The sequence below is a fragment of the Prinia subflava genome, chromosome Z (assembly GCF_021018805.1).
Source record: "Prinia subflava isolate CZ2003 ecotype Zambia chromosome Z, Cam_Psub_1.2, whole genome shotgun sequence".
Lineage (NCBI taxonomy): Eukaryota > Metazoa > Chordata > Aves > Passeriformes > Cisticolidae > Prinia > Prinia subflava.
In genome coordinates this window covers 94,107,058-94,123,675 of record NC_086283.1, presented here as the reverse complement: position 1 = coordinate 94,123,675, position 16,618 = coordinate 94,107,058, and the positions used below count along the sequence as shown (strand labels likewise).

Genomic DNA, 16,618 nt, shown 5'->3' with positions numbered 1-16,618 from the left:
GATAACACATCATCTCCAAAAGAAAAATACAGTTTGATACGTTTTGGAAGAGGCCAGAAATTTCCAAATGGTTTCTGTTTTACATTCACAGATGGCAGACCTACAGGCTCGTAAGGTCTTAATGCTTTCAGGATTTAAAACCAATATGGTCCTGCTTCATTCATCTACACATAAAATGGTTCTCAGAAATGCAGCAGCATGATTAGTAAAAAATTGCTTTGTTTATTTTCCACATTATGGCCCAGTAGAACAAAACTTGGCTTTACGTAAAAAAGCATGATAACAATTCAAATCTCAGCAGCAACTTAATAAACAAAGCCTCAAAATAGGACTTTTTGCAAACAAATGTTGGCCATCAGGATTACTCTCTAGTAAAGGGTCTCATTTTTGTCTTTCAACTGCATAGTGAAGAGGGTAAGATAATACCCCTATGACATTCCCCTTCCCTCCTAAGACTTCCAAATTTAGAACTATGGGCAGAACTAACGGAAATGAGTTGGATTCTGTGGTTTTGATTTTGAAAAGCAGAATTGGAGTCCAGCATATTTCAGAAAATCAGAAACTCTGTTAAATTGTACCAGAGAAGTTAACAGGTTATTTAATTTACTTACAATTTTCATAGTAGCAACATTGGCTGTCGAATTAAAAAAGACTAAATAAATCCTAGAAAGAAATTTGTTTGTTCAGGAATGAAGTGCTACACATACCTTTCAGTGTTTTCAATATCTGTGGAAACCTGCCATAGATGCTGTTGAATATCTGTTGGTGACAATGATGTGTCTTCCAAAATAGGTACTTCTGAATTCTCCTCCACTTTAGTATCTAAGATCTTGGGTGGCCCACAAGGTTCTTTTCCTTTAAAACAATTAAACAAAAAATGCATCCCTGTTATTTACTGATTAAAACGGATACTCAAATTATCTAATTGATCCTTTGAACTTGACCTTGCACAACACAAATGGAGAAAAAGACTGCTTAAATGCAAAGTCTTGAGTAAGAACTGTTCAGAAGCAGAGCAAACCACACCAAGCTACAAATCAGAGTGCTGCCATATGTTACTCTTAGCAATTTGAAAGGGTTCAATTAAACTCCAGTGCCTCTCAGGGAACAGAAAATAAAAGCCAGAAGACAAACAAAACAAAGTAAGTGAGGAAACTACAACACACATTCTGGAAACACCTTCAAAACTCTGACACTAAAGAAGACTGCAATCCATGTCTCCAAGCACTGCAGCAATACTGAGCGAGAACACAAGACAAAAATATGAAATTTTGTACTTTATGATTTAACAGCAATATAAAGCTGCCACCACCCACAGCCCAAATGCGTTACATTCTGAATTTCTGTGTTGACACCTACCGAATTCATGCTCCCTGTATAAAAATTAAATAGTGTTGAAATGGAAGCGGGGGGGGGTTCATGACACATCTTCCAGGGCTCTTGTGAGGAAGAGACTGGGATAAAGGATTGAATCATGATGATGGAGCATGCAGGAGAATAGAATTGGTAGAGTATTTTGGTAAATCTGCAAATCTCCTTTGGACTACCTGATGGGTTTCCTTTTCTGTAGTGGCAGGTACAACTCTGGCACCAAATACAGAAGAAAAATTCACACTGGAGTGCGTCCCAGATAAACATCAACACTTAAACCAATAGTACAAAAAGATGAGTAAGAAATGTTTTCTAATTTCACAATTTTTGCAATTGGAAAAATTTTTACTTCAGCACAAATCTGAGTAGTTCCTGTAAGGAACTGATAAAGTACATGAAGAACAAGACCAGCTAATAGAGCAGTGGTCACTCAGCCTATTTTGCTGGGGCATTAGAGACCAAGACTGCAGACCATGGTGTACTGCTCCTCCACATCACAAATACATATCTCTGCTATCAGGCAGGTAACCTTGTTTTTTAAAATCTAGAAATTCCTGGATCATAAGATAATATTTTTGGGTAAGTTATCTAAACAGTTTCATTCTGGTAAACTATTCCTTTGAAAAGAAGAAAAGCATGAGCTGTTGCTCATGCTACAGAAGATACTTGCTTTATGTTTTAATGCTCTTTGAAGCCAGTAGGAAGGCCACAGTTACCTAAATGAATCCTAGAGAGTGCATGACTTGACCATAACTATTTTAGCCTCTATAAAAGAATCTCCTATGTCCTTTCTTTGAAGCTTACTGGCATCCACTAACTTCTGCATTGCCAAATTCTTCTGTGATTCACTTTAGCCATTGAAATGATTGATTACCCCAACAAAATGAAAAAGAAAATGTGGTGTTTTCTGATGAAGTGGTTTAAGTAAGGTCAGTCAAAACCCCTACATGTCCAGGAGGAAGTTCCAGAGACAGAAGATCATATCATTCCTTTTCCAAAAGCAGAGGAAAGGAGGAAGAAGTGAAGGCTTTATGAGGGAGGGGAGACAGAGAGAAAGAGACCAAGACCTTTTTGTTGGTTACAAGCTGTTATGCTGAAAGATGACTCAACTGCTTGTGGAACAGCAGACTAAGCCTGCCTCACAGATTACATGTTTTAGTCTGTATCACCCTGTAGGTTTAACTTCCAATTTTTTCTTGTCCATAACTACAGCTTATGCTGTTATTTTAAGGTGATTCATATGATACAGTTTTCATTGTACAGTCATATAAGCTTCATTATCTTTTCCCATCACAAGAAGGGAAATAGCATAACACAACATAATGTTATCAATATCTCACATATTACTTCTTCACTAAAAAGGTTTCAGGTAAACTATCTAATTTGCTACTGATAGGGCTTACCCATGAAACAGCATGTTAGTGGATTGTTCCATTATTTTTAAGTGTTATGGTGGAACCCTGACCTAACCTTTGGTGACATGATGAAGAGAGGCATCCTGCAGGGACATGAAAGGTGTTTCAATGTAGAGACAGTACTGGAGACAGTAACAGCACTAGATGAAATAGTAGTAAAGGTTCTTTTTCTCAGCTTGAGAACAGAAGCAGAGACCATAATGTTATTTCTGTCAGCACAAAGACAAGCTCTTGCAGATTTGGCAGAATGAACGACACAGATCTCTTTTCAACTGGAAAAAGCTCTTTAGCAGTAATTCTGTTGTATTGTGAGCAATTCACGAAGCCTTTCTTGAATTTCAGATCATTTGCTCAGTCTCTTGAAAGCAGTTAAAGAGTCAGCTAATAATAAAAGCTTTGCCTGAATAATGTATGACTCAATGGTCACAGCCTATAGGGAAACAAAAGCTTTAAAATCTTTTCATCCTTACAGTGGCTGGTAAGGATATCTTCTCTCATAGGTACTTCAAAAAATGGGTATGAACCCTAAATTTTACTTTCAATTTAGTCAGTGGAAAGATCTTTAATCTTTTTAGTTGCAATGGTGCATTCTTCCATTTTCCACCAGTAGTTCAGCTTTTTTTTTTCTTTTTTTAACTTTAAGAAGTAGAAAATGCTTTTGATATGAAATTAAATCAATTTAGTTAAATAATGCTGAGGATCAAACTTGAGAATAAATAAAAGGGAAGAAAATTGTCAGTTCAGTAAGTACATACATAATTTCTTTTTATGTGTCTCATACTGTGCCCCTTATTGCTTCTGTGGTGACCTCTGTGCTTGCTTCCATCATGCAACCCCAGCATGTACACTTAGTCATCACCCAATTCGCACTGAAACTGTGATGAATGAAAAATATGAAAAGACAAAAAAATATACGTCCCTCGGTGTTAGTCAGATTTCACTGCAGAGGAACTAGAGATCTTTGAGGGGAATACCAGATTAACAAAGCTGAGAGAATCCTTCTCCTGAAAAGAAAGCAGTGTTTACATCAGGTTTTTAACCTGGCAATTAAATGCACAAGTTATATACCACAGCTAAAGCACACGAGCAGGAAAACCTAGAAAGGGGAATGGGAAAGAATTGTGTAGGAAATAAAAAAGATACTTTGTGGTGGTGTGGATGGTTGAACTTTCCCCATTTTTGTATGTTAAATCCTAGTTGGACTCTCCAGAGAAAGTTGGACAGTGTAAGCATGGACAAGCAGGTGCTGTGAAGGACTGTGTCAAGGAAAAGGACAGACGAAGGAGAAGACTTAAAGAGAGACTTAAGAAAGAAGGAGAGGGTGCTGAAAGAAGGATATAGGAAAGAGAGTTTGGAGGCAGAGTAAAGATGAAAGACATATGGGTGGTTTACCAAGTGGAATGAATTTAGATATGTGAAAAAGGAAAAAAGTGGGTGGGTCCAATACTGTATGTTCTGTATACTGCTGTATGTTCTGTACACCCCCCCCTTAATTGAAATTCGTAAGTTGATACATCCTCCCTACAAGCCCCTATTCTTAGCTCCCCTTGGTTACATGTTTCTTTTCCCCTTTTTCCCCCGCCATAGTGTTCTCCCTCCCCTACCCCCCAATTGGTCCAAGGCTTGCAACCCCTCCCCTTATCTCCCTAGTGATAGGTTTTCATTGGAGGCCACAGAGAGGAACTCCCATTTCTCCTCCCCTTCCCTGAGAGCTTATAAACTGGTGCATTTCTTTGTTCTGTATCCAGTTCAGTCTGGGTCCAGCTCCGCCTGGCCCTGACAGTGTTCGGTTGGATTAAAGTTGTGGTTCCACTGTCTGACTGGCTGGATCCTCCTTTCTTGCTCTCAGCGCGTCGCTCAAGTCATCCTACCGCCGTTCAGGCCTCTCCCAGGGCCAAGAACCCACAGGGCTGACCCCTTCATTCCGCTGAGGGGCGGCTCAAATTACGCTTGCTCCGGTGCCTGGGCTGGCTCAGGGTGAAGCCAAGGGGCTTCAATTTCGGCACCGCGACAATACTTGACAAATAACAGCTAAGAGCCTGTGAATTTAATTCTTCATTCACACTTGGGACCTGCAGAACTTGGAGGCTGTCTCACTGGAAATACTATTATTAAAAAAAATGCAATAGGAACAACAAATTTGTGGTAGAAGTTGTGTTACCCTCCTTTCATGGCTGTTTTGGTTTCTTCATAGTGTCAACATAAGAATAGCTGAGTCTCCTGATGTTGTTTCTTCATACCTGTGTGTTCTTCCACACTCTTGCATCTTATCCCTCTTGCATAAGTGATATGTGTAAGTAATAACACATATCTACCATTCTATTTAAAGACTTACACATATCACACACACTGAGATTGTATCACAACCATTAAACAATCCTTCCTTTCCCCTTCAAAACTCTAGAAAGCATGTCATTTAAACAAAGCAAAAAAGCAAAAAATCTCTCCACTGAACAGAGGGTTTATTTTTGTAGCTTGTAACACAAGCTATCGCTTTTAGGTACTAGTTTAAGGACATACAAAACACACAAAACATACAAAACCCATACTGGAAATACAATCTTTAACTATATGAACTTCTTACATGAAACACAAGTAGTATGCATGTAGTATACATGCTTGATTTTTCTGTAAGACTGCATTCTTGCCTTTTTTTTCATGACTATACAGTTATCACTTTGGTTAGAGCTGGTATCATTCTGCCCTCACCTGTGTTTACACATGTCAGGTGGGACACACTCATATCAATTACAATGACATAAGTAACCTTTTCTTCACAGTGTGCAATAAATAAAAGTATGTGACACTAAACATTTAAGATAAAAGAAAGTAAGCCCAAGTAAGTATTTATATGTGTGTTAGTTAGCCAGAACTTCTGGGATTATGGAAAGGAAGAGTAATAGAATAAATTATCAGGGAGGCAGAGTTAGTAAATACAAACCACTTGAATTAAAGATACTTGGGCATGATTCACTGTGCCCTCTGCAAATTTTCTGAATGCTGAACTGTTGAATCATTATATATTCTGAACACTGGGTTTTTGTAGTATATGTATCTTACAAAAAAATTGAAGAGCACTTACCTCAGTTTACTTACTGCATAACACAGCTGCAAATATTTATGGCTTTTGGAACCACTGTGGCAGTTACATCTCAAGGAAATAACAGACTATCTGACTTCTCTAGTAGAGATTCTATGACAGCAGTAAGTTATTTTAAAGCACTGTAAACAGGCAAGCAATTTCTGTACAGGGATATATATATATATATATATATATATATATATATATATATATATAAAATAAAGGAATAGTTGTTCAGTTGAAAAGGAAGATAAGGAGATATGAGAAGATAGGTGCTGTGAAAGGCAGTCAAAAGACCCAGAGCTGAGATCTTCAAATTCTTGTGTGATGTTTCCTTAAGAAAATTTCCTAGAATGGCATCTCTTTGCTACTGGCTGAGTTTCTCTTGGGAAAAGAACATCACCATCAGCACACTGCATTAGTTTTATCAGTTCTATAGCTTGTTTGATAAATTCTGATCAAGGTACCAATAACCACATTATTATTTATAAGCCACAGGTTGCTGAGAACCGTCTGCGTGTCATTCTACTTGGATCTCTGTTGCCTCCTGAGCAAGAACATGAATTGGTGAAATCTCATGGGAGGTTTAAAAAACAAATTGTCTGGCAGGTAAGAAGGTTAGAGAAGGGAAATGTTACATCCAAATGGAAAGAATTACTCTCAGAAATTAGCTTCAAGACACAACAAGAACATCAGACATGCACACTTACGGGTTAAGCAAAGATTATAAAGGCAGCACTCTTTGTACACAAGAAACTTTTTTTTATATCCTCACTCAGATGATGAAAGAACTGTCCAAGCAGGTGGAGAAATAGAAAAACCTATTAATATACAGCAGCATCACAATATCTTTTGTAATAGTGAAATTATTGTCTCTTTCCTTCCTAGAGATAGATTTATGCACTTTGTGTACACCAAAGTATCATTCTCTGTAAGTAAAGAAATCAATGAAAAGTACAGGTTCATAATGCTCCTTTGAAAATTATATGTTCTGTCAGAACATAAAATAAATAGGTTACAAAGTCATCTAGTGTAACATCCCACTGAAAGCAGGGCCAGCTTGCATCAGACTGCTTAGGACTATTTGAGTTATCAGTATCTACAAGAATGGGTATTTCACAGCCCCTCTGGGTGCCTGTCTAGTGTGCAGCTACCTTCATGGTGAAAAATAATTAACACAGGACTGGAGTTTCCATCGTTGCATGATGCCCCTGCAATACTCCTAGGTGTCGTCAATATTTAAACATTACTAAATTTTTAAATACTAAATATTAAAAAAAAAATTGTCTATCAGATATTCAAATTATTTGATTCCCTGTCATCATATACTTTTTGCCTACTATGCATTTTTTAATAAGAATGTCACTGAAGCTTGGAGCCAAGTTACTGTGTTTATCTCTAAAACGCTCTATTTGGCAAGGACAAAATAGCTACCATGAATCTCTGTGGTGAGTTGTGAAACTGATGTCTGTCAAAGTGTTGCCAGATAGGAACTAAACTGTAACTCCTGTTATCCAACTTTAGACATCTAATTGTTTGATGTTTAGTTTACGTTACTAATGTAGATTCCGTGCAGAGGTGATGGGAGGAGAGGCAGGGGAGAGACAAGACATTTCAGAATTACTCTGGTCACTTTGAGCTATTTACTTTCAGCAGTTCAGAAGATGGTTTGACAACTGTTGCCAATGCTAGGAAATGCAACACAATCTCTCTTAAAAATGATGACTCATTTTGACAGCTACTATTATCTTGTTCTGCAATGGCTCTGCTAATTCTCCTTCTTCTTATTTTACAGACTTATTTTTGACTTGAGAAAATAATTGAGAAGCTCAGTTAAGCATTTACAAATCTCCCGTTCTTACTTTCATAATAAAAATATCCCTGGCTTTAGCAGGGATATTTTAGTATCTACAGCTAGATAGGAAAAATACACTACAGGACCTTTTAGCTTGATGGGAAATGCAACAGGTTCATTATAAGACCTTTATTACAGTTCATTACAGAGCTCTGTCTTGTCTTCACCTAGTTTCTTATTGATGAGATACTATTTGGGGAAAGAGTAGTTACAATCAGCACAGATACAGCCTTAATCAGCCTGTGCCATCACTGAGCAATGAGGTTACTAAGTAAACTATTCAGTAAATTATCAGCATTTCTGCATCTTCCTTTCAGTAGGCAGCTAATCAAGTATGAAATGATTAGAGAGATGCATCTTCACTGAAGGGAGGGCATCTTCTTTCACTTCTGAGTCTAGTGTTTGCTTTTATAAAGATGGGCATCTTTTGGACCATATTTATCTATCTATTGCTATGGTAGTGTTTTAGGAATGACACTCCCCAATTTAGTGCTATCACTGACATTCTCCCATCCCAAAGCACAGGCCACTCTCTCTCTCCCCCTCCTCCTTCTGCTGGTGCAGGCTGAAGTTGAGAATTAGAGGTGAAGATCATGGGTTAAGATAAGAACAATTTACTGGAAACAGCAACGAGGTAAGAAAACTAATAGTAACAGCAACACTATTAATAACACATCTTGCCAAACAAATACGTCTAACAACATTACTAGGTTTGTCCACTTGTCTGACTAATGACAGATAATACTTGAGGAACTCCTCTTTTTTAAAAAGAATCAGACTTTTAAGTGGTGAGAACACTGGTGATACATACTTGAAGAGACACACCTCTGTAAGAATGATGATAAACAGAAATAGAGCTCCTTTTTAGTAACTGAAAACCTATCTACAGATACATGTAATTCATTTTACAGTTTGGTGCTTGTTGTGGTTTAAGCTTGGACATCAATGAAGCCCCACAGTACTGCTGACTAGCAGTACTCCCTGGTGGTATGCAGGAGACAACTGAAAGGGTGAAAGTGAGAAAACTCCTGGGTCGAGGTACAGATGGTCAAACAAGTAAAGCAAAAGCAACACAAGCAATTTATTCACCCTTTCCAATGGGTAACCAGGTGTTCAACCATCCCCAGGAAAACAAGGCTACCTCAAGTATAATGATGACTTGGGAAGACAAATGCCATCACTTTTAGCGTCCTCACCCTCCCTCATCTTTTCCCCTCTTTATAGGCTGAGCATGGTGCCATATGGTCTGGGACATCCCTTGGGTCAGCTGGAGTCAGCTGTCCTGGTTGTGTCCCCTCAGCATCCTCGCTGGTGGGGTGGGGTGAGGAGCAGAAAAGGTCTTGACCTTGTGTGGATTTAGCAATGACTAAAACATCCCTGTATTATCAATGCTTTTTCCAGTGCAAATCCAAAACACAGCTCCATGATGGCCACTATGAAGAAAATTAACTCTACCCCAGCCAAGACCAGGACAGTATTTTGTCTTTCACAAATACCCAGGCATACCCTAAAGGACTGTTCTTTTTCTAAAACAAGCCTCAGTGTATTTGTGCAATACAGTACCTTTCCGATGAAACTGCAATGATCCTAGCAGACATATGGACTTCAGCATTTCTGTTGTGTACATTTCTAAGCAACACTGCAACTGGATATATAGTCTACAGATTTCAGGGTGGATTTCACCATCTTCTGGGCTGCAATAAAGGAGAAAAATGTAGTTAGAAATGAGACTAGGAGAATGTGAGGGCCATAAAATCCACTTCCTTACTGTTGCAAGCAATCACATCAGAATCTGCTTCACAGACTAAGCTTCTTCTACTAAACAATATTTACAAACAATTCTTTAGATCTATAAAACTCTAAGTTTAACATAGCTGAACTTGGGCTGTCTTTGTTAAGATTGCATAACCTTATTATCTCCTCTGCATGTTTTTGGAAAACGGGTAAATAAGTGACTGAGATATCTTCTCTTTAGAAACTTTGGGTAAGTATTTTCTGTGAGACTGAAGCCTTCTTTTGCCATCCAGTTTCAGTTACCATTGGTCTTGACATAGATGCAGGAGATTACTGGACTACTTTTAACAATCCCTGTTCAGGTTACAAATCTCGTATCAAGCATAATCAACCCTACCTCAAAGACTCTCATCAGAAACAAGTCAGTTTTAGCCTACTCATTGTACACATTTTACCTAAACTTGTTTTCCTCCATATTTAAATTAGTAGTTAAGTCATACTGCACTGTGAGGAGAATAGGATGCACGAGAGTTTTTTCAGGAAAGTATTAATCTTGGAAACAAAAACTGAAATCCTACATTTAATTGCTTAGGATACCAAGAAAATAATTTACACAGACTCAGGAACCAATTCGCATGCCTGGTTGTAAAATCAGACATTAAGTATCACTTTTGTAGGCTGGAATCACAGAAATGGGAAGCAGTACAATCACGAATGCTTAAAAAAGAAAAAAAAAAAGGCTAAACAAGAAAAAATACAAACCCAAAAACACATTAAAGATTGAGGAGAAATTATGCTGGAATTGGAAGAGACAAAGACAATTGGTTCCACCTGCCAATCCATTACAAAGTTGACGTCATCAAAGAGGCAGCAAATTACTGGAGCATGAATTACAGTTGTTGTGATCTGTTACTATAGGTGCTACACCAAACACATGGTAATAAACCTGCCCACCCTAAGAGCTTTATTTCTTTTGGCTAGACTGCTTATTTCTCTTAAGCCACATCTACTTTTCTACTTCTGAAGTGACATCTTGACTTGTTGAAAAATCATCATGCACAATATTTTCTGCACCTTATCATGAATACAGAATAAAGCTATGGTGCAGAACAACAAGGGTTCAACCACAAGTCTGCTTCCTCCTCTCTGTAATGTGTGCATCACTTACTGTTGCAGCACACAGTTACTTCCTATAAAGGAAAAAACTTCAGGAGTGCCGAGTTCCATTTACTTTCCATATTTAGAATGCAGGTCCAAAATTTGGGTCTTCAAACTTACTGCTCATTTCAGGCAACACCTAAGTTCTGGAGCCCCACCAATGAACACAAAAGCCCATTCAGTTTCTGCTTAGATTTCTTGAAGTGTCTGACACTTCTCTGTGACCCAGGTTTCTTCTGTCCTGAAGCTACTGACTTGTCTATTCCACCTGAAGGGGATTTGCCCATGTTCTTGTGCAAAGTGTAACCTGGAAAAAATTTAAGCCACCAGAGATAGTAATGATGACCTTTTTCTGCTCAATGATGAGAGCTCTTCTGATCAGGAGACAGAGTTCTACTCCTCTTTCTCATACAAGTCAAGCTGAACCTGCCTAACTCTTCTGAAAACTAGGATTATTTAACCACAAGTCTATCCCTAAAAGAAATAGACACGATATTGTGACAAGGTAATTTCCTTGTAGCAGACTTAGATAAAACTTAAACATGGCTGTTCTATTTTTCTCTGCACTATTTCAGGTATTAGAAAATCCTTAGACTCTCTCAGAAGTCATGGCTACTACAGTAACTTTGTTTGCAATGTTCACTTATAATTTACAATGTTCCTTTCTAGCAGTCACTGACAAAAAGATCCCAGGGTCTGCACACAGGTGTAAGGAAACAGTGTTTTTCTTACACAGCTATTAAATTCCTATGAAGCAAAAATGGTGAAAACTTTTCTTTAAAATATTTTTGCCCTTAGTGACACAATTTTCCATTTGTAGACTTGGAAGGTGCCAATCATAAGTAAGATGCTTAACTCATGAGCCAATTCAGAGTTATTAGTGGTTTCCTATTTACATATAAGTTTGAAGAGTATTCAAAACCATAGTAACAGGTATTTTAATTGACTTCTTTTCTGGCATAAATCTAATGTGGGTTTTTTTTGCAAACTTTTTATTTATGACCAGTGTGAGAGTAAGAACTAGAAACATCAACAATATATGTATGTTCTGACCCATTCTTGTCTTCTCAAGAATATGGAATATTTCTAACTGGACTATGGGCAAAATTCTTCTCTCATTTGCAAACCCAGACTAACAGCAGTGATATCCAAGAAAGATATTATACAGAGTTTTTACAATGAGAAGTATTTCCAGATCAGTACCCTCACTGATAGTCTCAAACTATTTAATTAGTGTTTAAGTGTAATAATAACCACAACAATTCCACTAGTTTGCAACCAAACAATTTGTTTCTATGCATGCATATAGCATTTTCATCTCTGAAAGCCAAATGCTCTGATATGAATGCCCACAAAGATTTCTTTTATAATCCCTGAGTTCTGTGTACAGGGCTTAACATTTCCTTTTAAAGTATTACCAGTTTTTCTACTTCTGTGTGTACAATGCTATGCCATGAGAAATGCTAAATGGGGGACTAGTAGAGACATAAATTTCAGAATGCTGGTTATGATATGTTTATTATTATTAATAGTTATATGCAAAATTAATATATACAAAGGAAAGTTTATGCAAACATCTAGTACTATCCTCCAAGTCAGCTGTTCAGTTATTCCAGCTGATTTTTTAATGAAGACCACTGAAGACCACTTCATTTTTAATGAAGACCATTTCAAGAGAAATCTCATATAACATGATCTTACACAATGCAGATATATGAGATTATATAGCACAGCCCTGCACATCTGCCCTTGAGACACAGACCAGCACCCCATTGTTTGCTCTATAAAGTGTAGTTACAATGCTGTGTTACTCCTATATAAAACAGCAGCTTAAGTTATGCAGCTCATCAGGCTGCAATTAAAAGTATAATTTTTGTAAAAACAAACTTAAGTAAGTCTACAAAATCTATAATAAATCTATCACATTCTCATGCTTTAACCATTGGTAAAATTGATGGCTTTCTTTCGTAAAACCCTGCTGTTTAAAAACCATATAATGTTGTTCAACTGAGTATGTTTATAAAGCACTGACAAGAACTGGAGTTTCCTTTCCTTTTTATTTTCTTAAGCTGAGATTTAAAACAAAACCTAAAGAGGGAGCTCTTACACCAACTATATAGTAGCCAGTATCATTAAGAGAGGTAAATGCAGCTATTTTGGTAATTATTTTAAAATTAAAAAAAAAACAAAACCAAGATTAAAATGCTCCTTCTTAAATGCAAGGAAAAGGTTAAAAATTAATTTTAAAGATTTCCCTCCAAAATAGTTGACAGATATTTCACTGTGCTGCCAAAATGTTGGTTACAATTGAGAAACACCTTGAGATTTTCCTGAATTCCCACTGGTGTTCAGCATTCACAGTTGCACTGAAATTACTGACATTTAAGTGAAATTAAATGAAATGTAAGACCACTAAAACTGAAAAATTATTATGGTCTAACTCTCAGCTGAAAAATTTTAGTCACACATTTACAACAGAACAGCATTTTATTTTAAGTATCAACAACATTAAAAAATATACACAGATGTACTATCTCTGGTTAAAAGAGCAGCTAAGCTATATGAAGGGTTTGGTGAACCTTTTTGTAAAAGCATTGTTTTGACAAATTCTATGCTTAAGTCCAAAAGAAAGTATTAATAGTTCCAAAATATTATAAGCTGAAAGAACTATCTGGACATATAATGAAGATTGTTTATCTTCAAAGCCAAAGGAAAACAAACATTTTCCTTTGGAAAATAAATGAGCCAGAAGTGAAAATTAAATCATCGAATTCTGTCTCATGCTCCATGTATGTTCTTCCCTTGAAAAATAATGTAAGTTGGCTTGATGAGCTATGAAAAATCATTACACACAAATATTACCCTGCAGACTGTATTTTAAGTTAGTATCTGAAACACAGTGGTTTAGAAATATAAAGCAGTAGAAGGATGAAAACTATGAAAAACAAAGCCTACCTCAGACATATGGTGCTTCTGTTGGGATAGAAAGTATGACAAATACTGCAGAGGAGATACACTTAATCCCCTTATATACCAAGAACCAGAAGCCCCTCTGATTACAGCTCAGGTTCAAGAGCCTACTAAACCTGCCTCTGCTTTTGTATCTTAAACAGATTGTTTGTTTCTTTATCATGTAACCTTACATCTTTGAAGGCAACAAAAGGTGAATTCCTTTTGAATATAGGTAGAAAAGTTGTCCAACAATGATGTTCTCTTCTAAACAGTTCCTGGGAAAATGTCCTTATTGTGTTCCTCCCTTTTGCTGGGGTTATTTTATAAAGAAAGTACACACACTGCAGTCAGCTTCAGTGCCACGTGTTGATTTGTTGTTGTCTACTTATGCAATACTGTGATACAATTGCTATTCCATACCTCAGTCCAGCAGAAAAAAAAAACACCACAGGGCTTGTCTTTTCTAGCAGACCCATAAATGACTGCAATGTTGCTCTTATTAAATCAGATTGATGTTTTGAAGCAGTTACAACAGCGCTCACAGTAACAGAAGACGTGATCAGGTTTAGTTTTGTTAGAACATTATAAATCTCCAATAACTCTTTCTTATAAGGCTGACGGAATCAGTCTGTGTGTATGGTACAACCAGCAGAACACAACCACAATGCAGTGACTCACTCGAGTCACTAACTAACTCCCAGGTTGATAACATTTGAGATATTTCCATGCTAGAACCATTTAGATACATATAGATACAACCTTTTTAAAAAAGCCCCATAGTTTTGAAACTAACAGAATCACAGACCAGAATGTTCTAAACTGCTTCCCTCAGAAGCCAGTTTTAATGGCTGAACTAAGTCAAGGATGGGCAATAGGTAAATTCCCAGGGCACTATCCAAACTATTCCACCAGAGGACAAACCCAATCATAAATCACTCAGTATATCTTCTGATACACAAGTAAAACAGCACTGAAATGAGATTTCATTGAAACTCACTCCACACTAAGTAATACTAGGTGTGTTGGATGCCGTTGTGAGGTTTTGGTAGTGATGGTGGCAACAGGTTGCCCTTTGTGGGATGAGATGAGGGTCTTCCCTGTGCTGGACACAGCCAGTTCCTGCAGCTCTGCAAGGGATCCTTGGCAGGACACAGCTGAACCTATCTGCTGATCAAAAAACTTATCTTTAAAAAGGGCACAAATAGCCACAGGGAGAAGGAAAGAGGGAAAAAAAAAAAAAAAAAAAGGAGTAAGAAACAAGAGAGGGAATATCAGGGTAAGAGAAAGGAGGAGGTTATCCATGGCAGAGCAGATCTTCCCTGCAGCCCACAGAGCGCACCAGAGCAGATGGATGTTCCTGAAGGAACTGCCACCTGCGGAGAACCTATGCTAGAGCAGATTTTCCTGACAGGACTGCTGCCTGGGGAGAAGCCCACGCTAAAGCTGAGGAGAAGTGTGAGGAGGAAGGAGAAACAAAGCAGATTGGTTATGGACTCTAACTCCCCATTCCCAACCCACCTGCACTGCCCAGGAGGGTGGGGGTAGGTAGAGGAGTCTGGAGTGAAGTCTTCATGCTCTGAAGTTGAGCGTGGAAGCCAGGCAGAAAAGGTGCTAGCTTCATGTTTCTTTTCTCTTCCCATTACTTATATTAGTAATTATTTTTATTTTAATTGGAAATAAATGTGGGTAATCTTTCGCAAGTCCAGCCCGCTCTACAGACAGTCAATGTCCCTACCTTTATTTCCACCTTATCTTTCTCATTCTTGTTCCTCCTGTCTTCTCCCCATGTTCTGCTGAGGAGTGAGCAAGCAACTGGGTGGGAGTTTGGCTGCTATCTCAAAATAAGCCACCACTTTAGCTAAGATTAAAATCCCCAGCAGGATATTCTTAAGTACTCAGAATTCCAAATAAAATTGCATGTGTGTCTGCAATTATGTTTTTGAGTTCTCATAAGATTAAAAAAAAGTAGCAAATGCAGGGCTTGACTACCACACCTTAAGCCCATTGTTCTTTCCTTCTGCTGTCTGTCCCTTGCCTTTACTTTAGAGAAATCCAGGAGACTTCTGCACCAGCCCAACATGAGCTGAACAAGGCCTTTTTCTCTGCAGGTTATCAGACGACTAGTTGAAAAGGTGGTGTCCAGTTAGATAAAAGAAAACTTTGGGTGAACTCTCAGCTTTGTTAGCTTTAGCCTCAGCTGAACAAAAAATAGCCTCAAATTATATGATACCAAAGAACAGATAAATCCAAACCATGACACAGACCATCCAGGAAAGATTTGTGCAAACCAAGAAGGAGACATTGACGTTAGCTGTATATGCAGTAACGCTTAAGCTTATCAAAGAATTCCTATTCAGAATGCTGCCTTGTCAGCATCAACAAGCTGTTCTCAAATGAATTTGATAAAAATGTAGAGAAAGCACAGATAAGTTTGTGCCATCCAACAGCTCAAGCCCAGCCTCTTTTAAGTTCCCTGCAGGCAGCTGAAAGTCATGCTGCCCGTGGATTTGCCCTTTGATTTTAGATAAGCTCCTTTGTTCTTTAAAAGGTCCCTTAATCAGTCACTATTTGTTAATGAATGATGTATAAATTCTACCTTTCAGATGTCTCTAAAAAATAAATGGATTCATACCTACACTCCCATCCAGCTCCTTTGACTAACAGTTGTACAGAAATTTTGTGAAAACTAATATCTAATGTGAGGTCATTTACGAAAGTGGTTCTGATCTTTGAGAACAAATAGGGTCAAACTCTCCTGAGAGCCTGAAGGAGAATTAGATGCTTCAGGTATTTGATGCTGCAGGATCTAGGTCACAATGAACTAGAAACACACTGGATTTAGAAGGAACTCTGCTGCAGGCAAGTGATGCCATCTGCTGTTGATCATTCACAGGATACCAAACCAGATGATTCCTCAGATTTGCGACATTTTCTTTTTCCATTTTATTTCTGTAAGCAGTACCTTCTTTGCACATAAATCTCAATATATTTTTTTTCCTAAAGGCATTCCATAAAGCATTAGAGTGATCTGGATACCTGCTATCTGTTTGT

At 37.8% G+C, this 16,618-nt stretch overlaps 1 protein-coding gene across 1 annotated transcript in view; it reads right to left on the bottom strand.

Moving 5' to 3' along the window:
* RGS7BP (regulator of G protein signaling 7 binding protein) overlaps positions 1 to 16,618 on the bottom strand; it is a 35,488-nt gene that overhangs the window by 3,084 nt on the left and 15,786 nt on the right. Inside the window, exons 3-4 of the mRNA XM_063422027.1 lie at positions 9,287 to 9,417; positions 708 to 855 (exon numbers count right to left, since the gene is read on the bottom strand). Coding sequence (XP_063278097.1) covers positions 708 to 855; positions 9,287 to 9,417 — 279 coding nt within the window. The remainder of the gene's footprint in view (positions 1 to 707; positions 856 to 9,286; positions 9,418 to 16,618) is intronic.